Below are 20,020 nucleotides of genomic sequence, written 5' to 3'. Positions count from 1 at the left end.
AACTATAGTCCCCTGCACTTGTAATTCATACCCTTTATCTCTTATTATTGTCTTTTTCTTTAAAACTCTAATACTTTGCCAAATTTTCTTGCAATTACCCTTTTATTCATTTATAATGTTAATTAAAAAATGTGCTTTAGCCTTTCTCAACTCATGTACCACTTCATTGCGCAACTGCTGAAAAATTCTCCTATCATTGGGTAATCCAGACTTAAGTGCAGTTTTCAATACATGATCCCTTCGTTTCATGAAGTTCCAAACTTGTCCACCAAGCCAAGGTAAGTGGGTTTTTTTTTTTTTTTTTTTTTTTGCTTTTTTCTGGAGTATGTAATATTTTTACTAAATTCACTTAATCAATCATGGTCATTAATCTCTCAGAAGCATCATCTAGGTCCCTAATGGAACCAATCTCGTTCCAATTCAGTTGCTTAAGCTGGTGTTCAAATTCACCAATGAGCCTCTTTGGTACAATTTTTAAGGTCCTTCTGCTTTCCTGCCGGTACAGAAACCTTTGTTTTGTTAATTTCCTTGATATCAATGTCAAATTATGATCTGATAATCCGGTCAAGAAACTGTGTTTTTAATTTAATTGAATTAAGAGTAGGACACAGCTAAACACATCGTTCTTGGTTAATAACTCGCGTTACTAAGCCTTTATGATTGAGCCCATGCTATTCTGAGGTTGACAGTTTTTGTTTTGTTCAATGTATCAAATCTGACTTAAAAAAACCTTATATATTTATCATAAAGCTCTGTTGTACATCCTGAGCAGTATCATGGTTCAATATGTGAAAACAGTTACCATAAAGTACAATAGTGAAACAATGCCATGACACGACCACAGATTTGAGAAACTACTTCATTGTAACCATGATAAAAATGACCTACTTCAATAATGCCAAATGTGTTCATGAAGACGTCTCCCCTAATGTCAAGTGTAGTCACTTTGTCGAGTGGGAAACGGTGATTGAATGTGCAGAATCCCAGGCCATTCACTATCACCTGAACAAACAAAATGTAATGGGATTTAATCCATTTGCTTAAAGTCTTGACCCTCTCACTTAATTTCTCCATAATACCACACCTCATAGCCTTCTGGCTTAATAACCATGATTATATCAAAGGCTCCTCCTTTGACAAACGGGCCTCCTGGTGTCTCAATGTAATTCTCCCATGTCCCATTCCTGCAGCTGTTAAGGACCACAGAGTGCATGCGGGGGTTGAAGTGGAGAGCGATATCATGAAGGTACTTCAGCCCGGTCTGCAAATTTATTTCAAAGCTGAAAGACATTGTTCAAACATTTTATTGACTATTCCGGATTCTAATGAGAGATGTTTAACTGACCTAGTCCCTGTTGGTTTTCATTGAAACTGTGCAGTGAAAAAACATGAAGCATACCGATTACAATCTGAAGGAACAACCCCTTGGAAGAACAATGCCACACCAGGTCTCAAGCCTCCAGGAATCGGTCCCAAATATGGTTTGCTCTGTTGTGGTTCAGCATCATTCATTTTTAATGATACATCTCAAATCATGTGATTCTCATAAAAATGTAATCGTTTGGCTTCTTCAGTTATTCTGAAAATGTTACTCACAGGGCTGCAGACTGGATGTGGCACATCAGACTGGATGCGAGAGGACTTTTTGTGTGAGACGCCAGAGTTTAGTTCCTTACCAAAGGTAGATGTGCTCCAGTTCTGAAGAGAGCAATGACAATGTTTATGAAGCTTTTCCACAATGTCTTAACGATTCTTAGGTGGGGTTTACATTAGACCGTATCAGCGGATCATCAGATTAACGTTTTTAAAACGATTAGTGTGCACACAGCAACACCAATACACGATTCGCGTGCACATAGCAACACCAATACACGGATACGCTCGGCTCCGCAGGCATCCTGCGCTCCAAATCACTCCGCCCTGAACAGCGAGTGCCCTCTGGAGGGTGCGCACTCCGGCCCTGCGCAGCTCACAGAGCGCGCGAGTGAAGTGCACAAGCAGTGATTCGGGACTGAGCCGCTGTGTGTGAGATCCCAGCGCATATCACTTACCACTTGCAAGTGGAAGGATGGCAAGCCTAAAGACAATCATAACTACACAATGGGCAGTATTTGCATCAGTATTTGCAGCATTTTCATACTTTTTATACTCTTTAATGAAAGGTGATACAAGGCGGAAGTCCGCGCCGTTTTTCAGCAGTTGCGTCACATGACCAACGCCAGCGAATCAGGAAGGTGGATGTCACAGTGACGTTGTCCAATGACGACGCCAGCTAGAGCTCAGCACAGCGTATCCGCGTATCTCAATGTTTACACAGCACCGGATCAGACACGATCTAGATTGAATACGTGGACGCTGGCGGATTCCCGTTTCTAGGCGGTTTAATGTAAACGGACAGTGCATCCACGAAGAAAACGAGACAGATACGGTCTAATGTAAACTTGGCCTTAGTGTTTTTTCCATTGCTGATGGCAGTCAAGATAGGAAAAACTAATATATGGCCCATTCTATAATTGCGGGTACATTTCAAGTGTTGATTCTGTTATCGTTAAACTGGGCAATCCATTAACAGAATTGATGATAGCAGAGTCGACATATTCCACCATTTTGTCTCTTAACTCCACATACCAACCTCAAACTAGCTACCACATGGCATGTATATGAACAATTTTATGGATTTTAATCACATGATTGTTTTTAAAAAATGAGTAAGAGATTCACTCCAATTTCACAATTACAGATTTGACAAATAATTCATCAGCTGTTGGTGTATCCTCAACATTTTGTTCAAATTAACAGGAGAAGAAACATACCTCACTGCCTTTCTGAAATTTCCCGCCAGAGGATGTGACATCTCTCGGTGCAGGTGTGATGCGTATTATTAAAAGTCTTTGTGGATTTTATGTGGTTTTATAACACGAGTTAAGATTTGACAATAAGATTGGGATGGATAAATTTTTTTTTTTGACTGAAATTTCACATAAAAAAAAGACATGTAATTTATTTTATAACAGTTAATAGAATAAGCCCCCAAAAAACGTTAGACTGAAATCACTTCATGTTTATTCGAGTTGAATGGATGAATCAGGAGTTGAAGACAGCCAATAATGTGGGGGGAGGGGTGGGAGTCATTTAGTTAATGTTTTATGGATAAATTGCATCTAAAATATACATCAAGCATTGCTCGTGGTCAGAGTTTGTCATAATTTGCATTCTCGTTTTAAAATGATTCAGTAAAGATTTCTTGTGGAAAATGACAAAGGTTTATCTCAGATGTGAAGCGTACCCCGGATTCTAGAATGACCCATCTCTCTGTCTCTCTCTGCTTTACTCATAGAGGGATATAGTGAGTGTCAGGTTGCTTCTGTCTTCAAAATTTCAAAGACGACAGTTCACAAGAACAAGGTCAAGCAGCAGACATTGAGCAAAACAAAGTTACAGGCTGGCGGAGGGTGAAAAATGACTCTCCACTGACCAGGATGATTGTCAAATCCTTCGAATTTCACTCAACATCCATAAGATGACGCCAAGTGACCAACAAAAATCATGGCAGCTGGGGTTAAGTGCACGGCAAGGACGGTTCGAAGCAGACTCCTCTGGGCAGGGTTGAAGTCATGCAGAATGAGAAAAACACCCTTCATTAATGAGAAGCAAAGAAGAGCCAGGCTGAGACTAGAGGACTGAAGTCAGGTCGTCATCTCTGAGTCCAATTTTCAGCTTTTTCCCCATCACCTGGTCATCTAATGGTTAGACGGAGTCCTGGAGAGGCTGACAAGCCACAGTGTCTTGCACCCATTGTGAAATTTGGTTGAGGATTAATGAAGATCTAGGGGTGCTTCAGCAAAGCTGGAATGGGGCAGATTTTTATTTGTGAAGGACACATGAATCACACCAGGTACAACATTATCCTGGAAGAAAACTTGCTTCCTTCTGCTCTGTTCCCTAACTCTGAGGATTGGGTTATCTAGCAGGACAATGCTCCATGCCACACAGCCAGGTCAATCAAGGTGTGGATGGAGGACCACGAGATCAAGACCTTGTCATGGCCAGCCCAATCTCCAGACCTGAACCCCACTGAAAAACCTCTGCAATGTGATGAAGAGGAAGATCAAGCCCTCAGACAGAGCTGTGCTGAGTGAATTTTTGCACCAAGAATGGCAGAAAGTCACCCAAGAGCAACGTGAAAGACTGGTGGAGAGCATGCAAAGACACATGAAAGGTGTGATTAAAATGTCAGGGTTATTCCACCAAATATTGATTTCTGAACTCATCCTAAGTTCATACATTAGTATTGTGTTTAAAATTGAAGATCTTGATTTCTATGCATTATTCAAGGTCTGAACACTTTTTTAAAATTAAGTCATTTTCAAAATAAGTGTAATTTTTCTGCAATTAAATGCTCCACGTGACAATATTTTTATGTGGAATTTGAGGGAAATGTCAGTAGTTAATGGAATAAAACAAAATTGTTCATGCTCCTCAAACACATACTGTACCTCTAAATAGTAAAACTAGAGAAACTGATAATTTTCCAGTGGTCTCCTAAAATTTTTTTTTTTTTTTTTTTTCTCCCAGAGTTCTACACTAACCCCATTTCCAGAAAAGTTGGGATATTTTCCAAAATGCAATCAAAACAGAAATTTGTGGTTTGTCAATTCACATAGCTCTTTATTGAACCAACAAAAGTACAATGAAAAGATTTTCAGTGGTCGTATTGACCAGATTAATTGCATTTTGGAAATATAAGGTTAGAATTTGATAAGTGCAGCACACTCAAAAAAAAAAAGTTGAGACGGAGGCAAAATAAGACTGAATAGTTTCTAAGATATTCCAGTCACACCTGTCAGTGACTGTGTGAGTTTGACAGCCTTCAAGCATGGCCACCACGGCCTATACCTCACAAGTGCCACAGCGCATTCCCTCTCCCGAGAACTGATTGGGAGCACACCTGTTCCATATCAAACTCCCGAAATACGGTAAGCATGCCAAACACTCCAGTACATTGCAAAATATCATTCTCCGTCTGTGTACCTGATCATACCAATCTGTTGTTGTTTTGACCTGATTCTTAGTGTTTCTGACCCCCGCTACCTTATTCTCATGACCCTGAGACTGTTATTTACCTCTGACATCCTGTTTGATGATCGACCGACCCTTAGTACGAACTTGACTGATTCTCGTCTCAAGATTTGGATTTGTTTACCAGTTTGCGGCGCACCTGATTTCCCCTGCTATTGCGTCCATAAGTGCCTGCACTTTGACAACACCATTTTAGAAGATTCCACAATAAGCAGGTTAATTGGAAACATGATTAGGTACAAAAGGAGCATGTGCCAAAGGTTCAGTCTCTGCAAACAAGGAGGGGTTGTGGCTCACTCCTTTGTGCCAAAATTCATGAGAGAATTGTTAGTCAATTCATAAAGAACATTTCTCCATGTAAGGTTTTAGGTCTTTCAAAATCTGCAGTACAGAATATTATGAAAAGATTCATGGAATTCAGAGACATCTTAGTGCGTAAAGGGTAAGGTTGGAAACCACTGTTGAATGTGCATGACTTTCGAGCCCTCACCCGGCACTGCCTGACAAACCATCATGCTAATATGACAAATATAGCCACATGGGCTCAGGAGTACTTCGGAAAACTGTACTGAACACCATCTGCCGCAGCATCCAGAAATGCAACATGAAACTGTATTATGCAAAGAGGAAGCCATTCATCAATTCCATGCAGAAACACCACTGATTTCTCTGGGCCTGAACTCATGTCAGATGGTCCAAAAGACAATGGAAACATACGGTATGCTCTGGTCAGAGGAGTACACATTTCAGCTTGTTTTTGGGAAAACCTGATGTTGAATTCTCAGAGCCAAAGGTGAACCTAGCTATCCAGTTTATCAGAGAAAGGTACAAAATCCAGCATCTATGATGGTATGGGGGCATCAGTGCCCATGGCATGGGTGAGATGCACATGTGTGAAGGTACCACTGATATTTTGGGGCACGTATTGGGACTTTAGAGAGACATTCATCAAGTCAAAGTGTCTTCCTTGGAAGTCCATGCTTATTTCATCAGGACAATGCCAGGCCTCATTCTGCATGGGCTACAACAGCGTGGCTTCATATACACAGAGTGCGTGTGCTTGACTGGCCTGCTGCCAGTCCAGATCTGTCTCTGACTGAGAATGTATGGCGCATCTTGAAGAGGAGAATCCTACAACAGTGACCACGGACTGTTGAGCAGCTAAAGGCTTGTATGAAGGAAGAATGGAAAAAAATCCAATTGCAAAACTGCAACAACGAATATCCTCAGATCCCATATGATTAAAAAGTGTTATTTAAGGGAAAGGTAATGTAACACAAATGGTAATAATGTCTCTGTCCCAACCTTTTTTGAGTGTATTGCAGATGTGAAATCCTAACTTGTTTACAAAACACAATTAAGTTGATCAGTAAAACTACTGAAAATCTTTATGTACTTTTGTCAGTTAAAGGGATAGTTCGGGATTTTTGACATGAATCTATATGGTATCCCCGTCAGCAGTGTCGTGCATCCACACTGACTTACCCCCGACAGTGTTCTGTGAGCCTAGATATTGTCCAGTGTTGGTCAGTGCACAAGTAGTTCCGGCAGGTTTCCTGGGGTCTGCAAAGTAACACCTTTTTCTTCTCAAAACAGCTCGTGTTCGAATGAGTGATTTATTAGTATAACAAAACCCTTGTAGTCCAAAAAGTCACACCTTGTAATTGCTTGGGGCTACTTTCTCTCAATAGCGATCAGTGCGCGCTGTCACTGTTAACAGTTGTGTGCGAGCTAGCCAACAACTTTCATTAGTTGTTCGACAGTGTTTAGCAGCGAGCTCAGACCAGACGCAAACGAGCTAGTTAGAGAGCTAGAAGGAGAAGTTCATCAGCTTCTACAGAAATATTCTACTGCAGGGCTCAGACTAATAAAATATTACGCCATACAATATAATTGAGCACTTGTACAGTAGGGTAATAACACTCACTCTGCAGACAACTGGCCATCGGGTCCAGCTGGTCTGGGGCGCTTCTTCCAGTTGATTTTCGGGATGTGGAAAAATGTCTCCAGGACACCCGCAGTCAGGAGCGCAGGTAAATCCTTATTGTTGGTGATGCAGACAGATGCTGACGCGTCGGCCTCCTCGTCAATCGAAACGTCTTGCATCCGTGGCATAACGAGGTCCCATTCTTGGCAACAGTAGCATTCAACCTCGGTCTGCATTACTTCGCACTTGAAACAAGTACACCACCAATTGTCCGTCACTCGAGGTCTCGCGGCTGCGGCTTCACCTTCCACCTCTCTGCTCACCATCTCTCTCTCTCTCTCTCTCTCTCTCTCTCTCTCTCTCTCTCTGCCCGTTCTACTTCCATCTGTTGAATTTCAGCATCCGTATATTTGGGTTCATAAAGATACCCCCTTGGCTGTGTGCTGAAATCAATGTCTTCATTGTCGCTGCTGTAGTCAGACATGATGCAGTCAACTTCCCAAGCACTAAACTAAGTGAATGAAACAGATAGCCTAGCTACCTGTCAACTAGCGACTGTAGCGTGCACTGATCGCTATTGAGAGAAAGTAGCCCCAAGCAATTACAAGGTGTGACTTTTTGGACTACGAGGGTTTTGATATGCTAATAAATCACTCATTTGAACACCTGCTGTTTTGAGAAGAAAAACGTGTTACTTTGCAGACCCCAGGAAACCTGCCGGAACTACTTGTGCACTGACCAACACTGGACAATATCTAGGCTCACAGAACACTGTCGGGGGTAAGTCAGTGTGGATGCACGACACTGCTGACGGGGATACCATATAGATTCATGTCAAAAATCCCGAACTATCCCTTTAAATAAAGGTTCACGTGAATGAACAAATCACAGGTTTTTGTTTTTATTGCATTTTGGAAAATATCCCAACATTTTTGGAAATGGAGTTAATTTACACACACACACACACACACACACACACACCAAAAGGTTGGACACACCTAATTCAATGTTTTTTTTTTCTTTATTTTTATTAATTAAAAGCACTTCATGTCGAAAATTAATGATGGATGTTGTGTGTCTTTACTTAGTTGAGCGGTTCTTGACATAATATGGATTACTCCAGTTGCAGAATAGGGCTATTTACTTTGTTTTTATTATTTGCTATTTACTGTTTGATCTCAAATGCATTAAGAAGGCAAAAAATTCCACTAATTAACTTTTGAAAAGGTACACCTGTTAACAAGTCGGCCCCCATCACTGACAGGTTCGCTTTACTGCACCAACCTTTAAGATAAAGAATTGGTGCTTAAATTTGTCTCACTTTCATTTTTATCTTTCATGTTTATTTACAACACTAGAAAAGCACTTGGAGAGCGCAGACCTCCGCCAAGAATCCTTTAAAAAAATCCGGGATCCAGAAGGTGATCCGGATCACCGCCAAAATTTAATGGATTGTTACTTGTGCCCAGTCACACCTCTGGGAAAAATTTTAGAGCAATCCGTTCATAACCTTTTCCGTAATGTTGCTAACAGACAAACAAACAAACCAACACTACCGAAAACATAACCTCCTTGGCGGAGGTAATAAAGAATATTTGTAGCTTTCTGTAGTGCACACACACACACACACACACACACACACTTCGCATCCACAAGTGCTGATCTGCGAGAAAATGAAATAAAGGCACAAAACAATGCAGACAAGAGTAAAGAGAGGATGTGAGATGTGAAATATCTGCTCATTTCCACCCTGTGACTTATGTATCTCTCCCTTGTTGTGACTCAGGTCCTATCTGAATTATCGTTACCAGGGGTTAACCCGTGTTGACTCACTCGGTTTGTATTGGCAAAGAAGGGTTGAACTTTGGTCACATAACCCTGGTCCAACCCCAGTCTGTTTGAAAGAAGCATCAGTTTGCATCTGAATGCCTGTTAGAATGTGGCTTGATGAGACTGTTTGCTCACTGTAGCATCAGGGACGAAGCTCGAGCTGACCACCGAGCTCACTGCTAAGTGCTTTGTGTTGTTGCAGCATTATTGTGATCGTAAGTACAGCTGTATTCACTTTGTCTTCACATACTACTTGGAAGGTCTTACTTCCCAAAGCATTATTGCTGCCTTCATGTGCTATTGGAATTATGGTAAATACGGGTTACCGACTTGGAAGTTGAACATGAATGACCCCTCAACTTGTAATCTCAAATGGTAACTTCAGAACTATTTTGGATACCCGAGTTCCTGAGTTGTGATGACCTTCAACCTTTCAGTATATTGTAGAACAGGACATTTTGCTCTTAAACATGACATAATTCAGACTTAAGTGGGAAGGAGGACCTTATGACGCATGTGAAGGCAGCATCTGTTCAAATTGTGCTATGCACAGTGACATATGGAGTCAAGGGGTATCAGAGTGCAAATTCTGTGTTAATTCTTTTGACGCGTTATTTTGGCAACTCTTGAGGAAAATGTGTTTTCATATCTACTTATAAACTAGGTTGGGAGAAACTTTAAGCTTGTTACATGGCAATGCACTTCCATATTAATGTACTGTATGCAGCCTCAAATGAAACAGCATGAGAATATACACACACCTGTAATAATTACTGTTTTTTTTCCCCTAAGCACATAACTGAAGCCATTCAGTAAAATAACTTACTCCAACAATACCAGTGGTGTTCAAGATGATGTCCCCAGAAATATGAAGTTCAGTCACTCTTTCAATTGGCATGCGGTGATTGAACTGGCAAAACCACTGTCCGTTTATATATACCTGTAAAGAACAGATATGTAAGTGTTTTAAACTTATTTACTTTATATTATTTACAAGTGTCAAATTATTTTATTCACTGTACCTCATAGCCTTCTGCTTTGGTCACAACAAAGATATCAAAGGCTGATCCTTCAGAAACAGGACACCCTGATGTCCGTTCTTCATTCTCCCACTTCCCATTCCTGAAGCTGTTACGAACCACTGAGTCACCGATAGAAAACTTGAGGTGAAAAGCGACGTCATGTGGCTTGATTTGGAGATTAATATTAAAGCTGTTTATAAAGAAACAATGAAATATAGAAATTCTGTCTTATCATACTTTTTATAAGATCCATGGTTCCATTCGTTTAAAAAAAAAAAAAAACAACCACCACAATGTCAGTTTATTTTGTGTGTCATGAAGTCAATAACATGAATACATACACCTTTCCTGTTGCAAAAACAACCCCTTGGAAGTACAAAGCCATTTCTGCTTTCAGCCCTCCAGGAATTGTGCCAATATAAGGGATGCTCTGTGATGGATATAAGCACATAACATACCTCAAATGATAGTGTTTTTACAGAAACCAAATAACACTGATTTTGCTGAAGCAATTCAATAAATTCTACTCTGCATATTCAATAAACTGTAAAGTGACAATTTAGGATATGAAGCAGAATTTTTTAGTTCATTTGACTAACTGACTCTTTCTGCATCACAATTTTTGTTTTTTCTTTAAAAAAAAAAGAAATTAATAAACTGTGTACTTGTTTTATTTCACATGTTTATGACTTTGGGCTTCATTTGTAACTTCTGCTACTCACAGGGCTGTTGTGAATATTTGTAACCTCTGACTTAATAGTCGAGGCAGACCATCGTGATAGTCCCATGCTGGTCATTAGATTTGTCCTTAGTTTCTTATAGAGGGAAGGCATGGCGAAGTCCTGTAGGAAACAAAGACTTTGTGCATCATACACTAACCGTCCACTTTATTAGCAACACCTGTACAACTGCACATTCAGGCAGTGATCTAATCAGCCAAGCAGGTGGCAGCAGCACAATTATAATAAACAAAAAAAAAAAAGCAGATACAGATCAAGAGCTTCTCATCCACAAGGCGCTTCAGCCTGCAAACTCTCGTTTCTTATTATTCGTTTGTTTTGTTTTTCACAGCATTCTGTGTGAAAATCCCGGGACATCAGCAGTTTCCAAAGTAGTCCAAGCAGTCCATATGGTACCAATGACCATGCCATGGTTAAAGTCAGTGAGGTCATATTTTTCCCCATGCTGATGGTTTATGTGAACATTAACTGAAGCTTCTTGAACAATATTTGCATCATTTTATGAAATGAGCTGCTGCTGCATGACTGGCTGATTGGATAACTGCATGAATGTGCGGGTGGTCAGGTGTTCCTAATAAAGTGGACGGAGAGTATATTTATTTTATACTGACATGCACAACTATTTATCATTTAGTTGATTTTTAATTAAAAAAAATTACCATGGGGGATATACAGTTCTCTCCACATTCCCTGGATATGAGTAATTGCGCAGTCGGTAACAATTCGTTACTCTACTAGGCTATCAGCTCATATACCGTGAATAGGAAAAACAAAATGGCAGAGCGCATCAAGTCAAATATAGATCACTTTGTAATCAAGTATTTAAAAGAAATAGAAGTAGCTAAAATATTGTACCTTTACGTTGGTTTGCCAAGCACCAAAAAATTAAAATAAAAAAAACCCTCAAGAAGAAGAAAATGGCAGAACGTATTGCTGAACCAACTGAGGAAGAAATAAAAACTCGACTCAACCCCCCCCCAAAAAAATCAACAGAATATGGAATAACAGTTATTCCTCGAAATTGACTCATACATGAGCTGATAGTTGACGAGGCGTGATGAAATTGAGTGGAATAACTTATATCCACATTCACTGGATTTTGAGAAACAGAGCATTTTTATTTTTTGCAAATTTAATAAAAACTTCGATGGGGGCGTCGTGGCCCGGGTGGATAAGGCACTATACCAGGGACCCGGGTTCGATTCCGACCCGAGGTCATTTCTCGATCCCTCCCCATCTCTCTCTCCCGCTTGTTTCCTGTCTCTACACTGTCCTATCCAATAATAAAGGTGAAAAAAGCCAAAAAAAAAAAAACCTTTGTACAAAATGTTTGACAATCATTTCCGTTTAGAATGTAAACAAACCAGTGAAAAATGCTACAATAACTCTTGAAAAAAAAGATACGTTCTTACCATCAAATACTTTTATTCCTTATTTTGTTGCTTTTTTTGTATTTTGGGGGGTTTTGTTTTCAAATCGAGTTTTTATTTCGCTCTCGGTTGGTTCAGTAACATGCTCTGCCATTTTGTTTTTATTTTTCTACTCACGGTATATGAGCTGATTGGCTACTCTACTACGAGGCTACCAGAGTGTGCAATTGCTCATATCCAGTAAATGTGGATAGAAAGAGGAATAGCGAGAAATCTAATATCATCTGAACTGACCCATTGATTCACTGTGACCTCAAGATTCCCATGAAAGGTGAAGGAGACAGAGTCGCTGGCTTCACTCACTCCCACATCACTAACAGCTCTGTATCGAACCCAGTATTGGTTTGCTGGCTTTAGTCCAGTCAGTGTAAAGCTGGGCTGTGCATCTGAAGTGTCTGTGACTGTCCATTCATCAGCATCCTCTGCTGAATCAGTTGGAGGTGTCATCCTGTCTTCAACTCTAAACTGAACCGTCTTTCCGGTCGGGGATTTTGAAAGCTTTAGGATCACTTTCTCATCACTGGTCTCCACCACAGGTAGAGGAGGTTTGGATACAGGCTGGAACTTGGGATCTGTCAGACGGCCTTTCTGATAAAGTTGGATTGAGTTTCCTGGATTGCTGGGGTCAGAGATGGAGGCAATGATGAACTTGAGTCCCTTCTCATTTTTATTGGCCTTTGAAAAACTTGTAAAGAGAGAAAGATTCTGCCTCATGCTCTCAGAAATGTCAGGAGAGGTGAACCAAGGTTGTGGTACTTCGCAAGAGAAAATTCTCTCGCTTGTTTGCTCAAACTTTGCAAATCCTTCAGAGCTCTCAAAGTCTTGGAGAGCTGCAAGGTAGGAGTCTTCATACTTTAGAGATGTAAAAGACAAACACACCACCACATCATTCTCAGGATCAAAGAGGATGGAATTGAGTGTCGCTTGTGAGTTCACAACTGTCAGGTTCTTCAGCCCACTGGTATAAGAACTTAATATGTTTAATTCAGTTGTAATGTTGTCTAGCCATTTGTTCACATTCCTAGCATTGAAGGGTGATGTGTCATGGAAGTTCAGGATGTCCTCTAGTGCCTTGCCCTCTTGTGTCCCACCCCGAATAGCTGGCAAAACTCTGGACAATGCCTTCTGGAACGTTGTCTTATAACAACTGTGTAAGTCCCCAAATTTCAACAACCTGTCTTTTACATCAGAGAAATCATCTGTCATTTGGTTTTTGAACAAATCATTGCATCTTCTCTCCACTTCTCCAAACTCCTCCATCAAATTCTCGGTTTTATTCAACAGGTTCATGCTGATTTCTCTCACCAACCTTGCAGCCTTATCATCCAAAAGCATGAGAGGATACAGCCACACAGTCAGTGGTACGCCATTATAGTTTTCTTTCTTCATCAAAGTGGGTAACGTCTTGTACACCTCCAGGGCTTCCTTGAATGTGGTCGGGTTTTCTTCAAGTGCTACGTCGCCATAAAATGTGACGCTGGTATTCTCAGCCATTTTCTTTTCCTCGTCAGTCATCTTTAGGGATGCGTCCCCCTCGATGGAAATGGTCGGGATCTTCTTGACCACTGCATAAAGGTTTCCTTCAACAGCCTGTTTGCTCTCATTTTCTGCAGCTGTATAATCAAACACCATGAAAGCCTGAGCTCCATACAATACAGCTGTAACTACATGAGTGGCTGTTTTCTGGTCAAATACTTGTGGATAGGTGATATTGCCAAGCTCCTTCATGGTGAGTTGTCTAAATTCTGTTGTCTGGCTGTACTGCATCGTAACTCTGGACTGACGTGTTGAGGACTTGGTATCATTTAGGTACTTGGCTGATCCTCCAACCTCAACCAAGCCGCTGAAGAAACTGGCTTTAAGTGAAGCGCTTATATCCAGGAGCTTGGCCTTTTCACTGAGGGTGTCAGAGCTAGTAAACGTCAGCTGTGTTTTAGGCTGCTGATGCACATCAATGTGTTTATTCACTGCTTCTGCATCCCATAAAGTAACACCTGAAACAAGAAAGAGATGAGAAATGATTGCTGCAGAAATGATCGTTGATATTTGTGATGCTCTATGATTATTTTTACACCACAGCACTGATGAATTCTGATTGGTCAGAATGTTTTGATTAATTTTCTAATAACAGCAACTGTGACCGTAGTACAGCTGCAAATCACGTTTGTATTAACATGCTTGTTCTTGTATAGTACCGTTTCTGTAACAACAACTCACGCATGGACTTGTATTGATCAATGCTCCTAAACAAATTATTAAAAAAATTTCATATTTTGATGTTTTCTTTGAGGAGATGCTTTAAATTTTATGGAAGGTGTCTGTAGTGTCAGCGGTTTGTAACAGTCAGACGTAATGGAAAGTCTTCAGGATGGAGTGCATTTTAGCTTTTGGTAATATGATAAGTTGAACTTTTTCATCTTTAACGTCACATGACAGAACAAAAGAAGGTTGGTGATGGAACAGTGTTGTGGCTTCTCTTTTCAAAATCAATGCTTTTTAATAATTTTTTTCAAGTCCTGGTCAAATAAAAACTAATCCCATATCAACACCAGAAGGAACCCAAATAAATTTAAATGTGTGATGGCCTGCAAATACCCTTCACATGATCAAAATTTGACATGTTCTACTTCATTGTTCTGAAAATGTTCTCGCATTTTAATGTTCCCCAAAAGTAAAAAAAAGATAATTCCCCACTCAAAGACGCCCCCAACTTCTACACTTAGCATAATCTACTTATGGAAAAACATTCCTGCCTAATTTTAAATCAATAGTGAATGGAGGAAAAACAGATGAGCGAAAAGAAAGGAGAAGAGTGCGGGTCACACCCGTTTGTATGTATGTGTCGGGGGAGTTGGCCTGAGGAATTAAAGGAGGTTTGGTGCGTCTACAATGAAGCATGTCTAAGCAGGACGATTCAATTCGTGAGTCCTATTCATTGTCTATGGGAAGAAAATGAAAAGAATGAGAGAATGGGTGCATCGATCCAAAAGCTGTATACAAGCACAATACACCCCTTCAGGATGGATGTTTTTGAGTTGGAATGGTGTCGCCATCTCAAAAGCTGTAGGAGGAGTAGCGGCTCCAAAAAAAAAAAAAAAAAACACGGGTGGACAGGAATAAATAAATTTTAAAAATAACTAGACTGCATTTCTGCAGAGAAAATGCAAAGTGTGCTTGCTGAGCTGTAGCAGAACAGCTAGCATGCTAAAAGCTAGCATGCCAACATGCTAATGTCAACATGCTAACAACTAGCATGCTAACAGTTAGCATACTAACATGCTAACAGCATACTAACATGCTAAAAGCTAGCATGTTAACATGCTAACAGATAACATGCTAACATGCTAATGATTAACATGCCATTTGTTAAAATTCTAACACTAAGGCTAATATGCTAAAAGATATCATGCTAACAGCTAACAGGCTAACATGCTAATGGATAGTATGTTAACTTTTAGCATGCTAACACGCCAAGGGTGACATGTTAACAGCTAACATGCTCAGGCGAACTCGCCAACAGCAAACATGCGAACTCTGCATGCTACCATGCTAATCCTAACATGTTAACAGCTCTCATGATAACATGCTAATGGTGAACATGCTAACAACTCGTGAGCTAACAGTAGGCATAATATCATAATGGGTAACATGCTAACAGCTAGCATGTTAACACGTGAAAGCTTATATGCTAATTGCTATCATGTGTGCGTGTAAGTATTCCTAATAAAGTGGCCATTGAGTTGAAGTTGATTTGCTGTCAGTCTCAAATGAGCAGATCCTTGCCAAATGCATCACCTATGGGGGAAGGGAGGAATGACTCAGTCAAGCTTCCATTGATTAGCGGCAAAATGGAGAAAAAAATGGACGGATGAAAGGCAAGACAAAGATGAGTGCGGGTCAGAACCAATATCATGTGTTTGATAGGTGATTTGGCCTGAGGTGCCATATGAAGTTTGGTGGATGTATGGTGAAGTGTTACTGAGCAAAACTCCATTCATTTGAATGGGGCCAAAAATCAATGCAGGCCTATGGAGGTAAAAAGAGATGTGTGAAAACCAAGGAAAAGAGGAGTGCAGGTCTCAGATGAGGGGATGGATCTATGCGGGGACTTGGCCTGAGGCATCAAGTGAAGTTTCTTGAAGTTTGGTCACTTGGTTAAAAAAAAAATGATGGAGAGTGAATGGTGTTTCAGGAGAAAAACTTTCATTTTCAGTGGGGCCAAAAATCAATGCAAGCCTACGGAGGAAAAAGGGATGAGTAAAAAGAAAGGAAAAATATGAGTGCGGGTCAGAACCGATTGCATGTATGTGTCGGGGGAGTTGGCCTGAAGTATCACATGAGGTTTGGTGCATCTGTGATGAAGCGTGTCCGAGTAAGAAGATTCGATTCATGAGCCCTATTCATTCTCCATGGGAAAAAAAAAAGAAAAACGACAAGAACAAGAGAATGGGCACGTTGATCCAAAAGCTGTATACAAGCACACTACACCACTTTGGGCCAGACGTCTCAGAGTTGGAACGGTGTCTCTATCTCGAACGCCCTAGGAGGAGTAATGGATCCAAAAAATGTGTCGGAATAAGGCAGAAAAAGTTAACTTAAGAACAGTAGTGTGCTTGCCTTTGGCTGCTGTGTGCTTGAGCAAGCACACTAACTAGAGTGCATTTCGGCAGAGAAAATGCAAAGTGTGCTTGCTGAGCTGTAGCAGAACAGCTATCATGCTAACTTGCTAACGTGAGTGCTAACATGCAATCAGCTAGCATGCTAACAGCTACCATAATAACATGCTAATGATAACATGCCAATAGCTAGCATGCTAGCATGGGAATGCTAACAGCTAACATCTTAACATGCTAATGGATAACATGCGACTAACAGCTAACATGTTAGCTGTTAGCATGCTAACGCTGAGGGTGGCATGTTAACAGCTAACATATGAATATGCTAACGGTGAACATGCTAAAAGTTAACAAGCTAATATGCTCAGGCGTAGACCCCGAAGCCGTTTGTTTTCAGGATAATGGCTGGCTGATGAAATTATTGGCTGGCTAGCTGACTCAGCCAAAACCTTAATGGCTGCTGCAGCCACCAAAATGTTTATGGCTACAAATGGCTGATACTGTTTCTTCACACCTATGGTCTACGTTCAATTGATTATAAGATGCAGTGTACTGGTTACACAGATACATAGGCTATTTCCACAACACAGTTTGGTTAAAAAACTGATTGTACTACAACAAATGGTGTATTTATGATAGCATTTATTGATTATAAGTTATTTATTTATTACATTTATTTATTATAAGTACTTAGATGTATTATTATTATCTCTCTCTCTCTCTCACACACACACACACACACACACACACACACATACACACGGGTCATTTAACATGAAATCATATGAATTATGAGATATTAAAATATAGTAGGCCCTAGTAGACTTTATTCTGTGCAGTGTACGGCGACGGATTCGCTTTAAATTATCTCCGACCGCCAAGTTCACTAATGTTCTGTCTGCCTTGCCTACCAGGCAAACAGAGCGGTCAGTATATTGCTAGCTGTGGTCAGACTGCAAAGTATGAATCATGAAAGAGTGTCTCTGAGGGAGTCCCGCTTAATTAATGGATGTCACTGTGTGGCATATATCCGGGCGAACGGATCAAACAAATGGTGGGAATAAAAAGCAAATTACCACAGGTCCCCTGGTCTCTTACTTCATTGTAAATATAAATCTAGCAAGATTGTAGTTCAATGCTAATAATAAGCTAATCTGGATTGTTCGAGGAAGGCATCTAGCTATCTACTCTCACTAGCAATGACCAGTGAAGGACTGGCAGCTATCTTACTATGATGAAAGTAGAGTGGTGGAGTACTTTTTTTATCAATCTCGAAGTATGTGAAACAAACAAACAAAAAAAAAACCTTTACACTTTCCCTCAGCAGCGGCAAAGAATGCAGCCATCTCGTCGATATCGGAGTCGATTGATGCTCTGGGTGGGTTCCCGGGTTCCCCAGTGTATCGTGGTAACGGTGTGAGGGGCGGGAAGCCAGACAGGTAGTCACAACGGCAAGCTTGTGGTGGCTCTCTGTGCTGTGATATCAGTTCTAAATCTCTACAGTGTATGCCTATACGTCTCTATTGTGTTACTACTAGTGTGTACAGTTGATCATGTTTGTGTCACTTTTCTTGTAGCTCATGATGTGGATAAACCCATTATTTGATGTACACAATTCTTAGTGGCTCAGCCAAATTTTATTAGATAGCGGCTCAAACTGGCTTACAAAATTATTGGCTGGCGGCGGCTCAAATTCTAAATGGCGGTTTTAGTGGCGCCTGGCGGCGGCTTCGGGGTCTACTCAGGCGAACACGCAAAAATTACCATGGCTAACTGTTAACATGCTAACATGATAATCCTAACATGCTAACAGATCTCATGATAACATGCTAATGGCGAACATGCTAACAACTTGCGAGCCTACAGTTAGCATGCTAACACGCCAATGCTTATAATGATAATTGCTATCATGTGTGCGTGCGTGCGTGCGTGCGTGCACGTATTCCTAATGAAGTGGCCATTGAGTTAAAGTTGATCTGTTGTCAAAGTCTCAAATGATCAGATCCTTGCCAAATGCATCATCACGTCTGGGAGAATGGAGTGATGACTCCGTCAAGCTTCTATTGATTAGCAGCAATATGAAGAAAAAAATGGATAGATGAAAGGCAAGACAAAGACGAGTGTGGGTCAGACCTGATATGTGTGTGATGGGTGAGTTGGCCTGATGTGCCATATGAAGTTTGGTGGATGTGTGGTGAAGTGTTACTGAGCAAAACTCCATTCAGTTGAATGGGACCAAAAATCAATGGAAGCTTGGAGGTAAAAAAGGGATGCATAAAAATGCTTCTCACTGCTTTGTGCAGCAAGCACACTAATAAAAAATACAAATTAAAAAAAAAAAGTGAAGCGCTGCTTTGTGCAGCAAGCACATTCATAAATAACTAGACTGCATTTCTGCAGAGAAAATGCAAAGCGTGCCTGCTGAGCTGTAGCAGAACACACACACACACTATATATATATCATGCTAATAGCTAGCATGTTAACATGCAAATACTCACAGCTAACATCCTAGCATGCTAATAGCTAACATGCTAATTGTTAACATGTTAATACTCTAAGGCCCTGTCCACACGGCAATGGATTCAGGTGACTCCGATACAATTGCTTATCGTTTAGGCCTGGCGTCCACACGGCACCGGCGTTTTGGGTGCCCAAAACGCAATCTTTTTGAGAACGGGTTCCAGAGTGGAAAGATCTGGCAACGTTGCCGTTGCGAAGTCGTCTGGATGAGTAGAACGGATTTGTTTACGATGACGTCACAACCACATGACTGAGTGCTTCACGCCGGGTAGAAGTGTAACGAACTCGATGCGAGTTGTCAACAAATCCTATAACTTGGTTCATGAAACGCGCTTACAAAATATTTTCACTGTGAATATTTATTGTGTAATGGTGCAAAGTGAGAGAGAGAGAGAGAGAGAGAGACTCTGCCCTTAGGGCAGAGTCAATCCCGCCAGCAAAAATAGGGGAAAAAAAGGAGCGATCTCACCTCTTCAGATGTTGATTTAAGTCCTACAATACATTCCTCAAAAAGGGCGTAGAAGAGCAAATTAATCCATCAATGTGTAGCATTCAATTTATTCCGGACCATTAAAGACGCCGCCTTCCGCGTAGAATCATACGTCATCCTCGCCGCCATATTGGATAGGTCAAAGCGGAGAATAAAGATTAGCTGCGTTTAACTGTACCAACAGGTTTGCCGTCCAAACGAGATCACATGGGATTACCTTTCACAGGTGAGACTGGAAAAATACTTTTCATTGTATTTGGTCATTATAATGTAATTTTACGAACAGATTTTCCTGACTTTGTGGCTAATATGAAGTCTCGCGCATAATAGTTTATGCATGCGTCCTTACTTCTTCTATTGTTCTG

General features: G+C 40.7%; 1 protein-coding gene across 1 annotated transcript in view; it reads right to left on the bottom strand.

Annotated features, from left to right (window-relative positions):
- Window positions 1–20,020, bottom strand: part of LOC132865789 (verrucotoxin subunit beta-like) — a 40,162-nt gene that overhangs the window by 7,200 nt on the left and 12,942 nt on the right. The window contains exons 2-9 of the mRNA XM_060898297.1: window positions 12,263–14,022; window positions 10,200–10,288; window positions 9,859–10,048; window positions 9,663–9,776; window positions 1,597–1,698; window positions 1,400–1,488; window positions 1,085–1,280; window positions 889–1,002 (exon numbers count right to left, since the gene is read on the bottom strand). Coding sequence (XP_060754280.1) covers window positions 889–1,002; window positions 1,085–1,280; window positions 1,400–1,488; window positions 1,597–1,698; window positions 9,663–9,776; window positions 9,859–10,048; window positions 10,200–10,288; window positions 12,263–14,022 — 2,654 coding nt within the window. The remainder of the gene's footprint in view (window positions 1–888; window positions 1,003–1,084; window positions 1,281–1,399; window positions 1,489–1,596; window positions 1,699–9,662; window positions 9,777–9,858; window positions 10,049–10,199; window positions 10,289–12,262; window positions 14,023–20,020) is intronic.

This window comes from Neoarius graeffei, chromosome 18 (genome assembly GCF_027579695.1).
Source record: "Neoarius graeffei isolate fNeoGra1 chromosome 18, fNeoGra1.pri, whole genome shotgun sequence".
In the NCBI taxonomy this organism is placed as follows: domain Eukaryota; kingdom Metazoa; phylum Chordata; class Actinopteri; order Siluriformes; family Ariidae; genus Neoarius; species Neoarius graeffei.
Note: the sequence above shows the minus strand (reverse complement) of the source record. Positions and strands in the feature narration are given on the sequence as shown.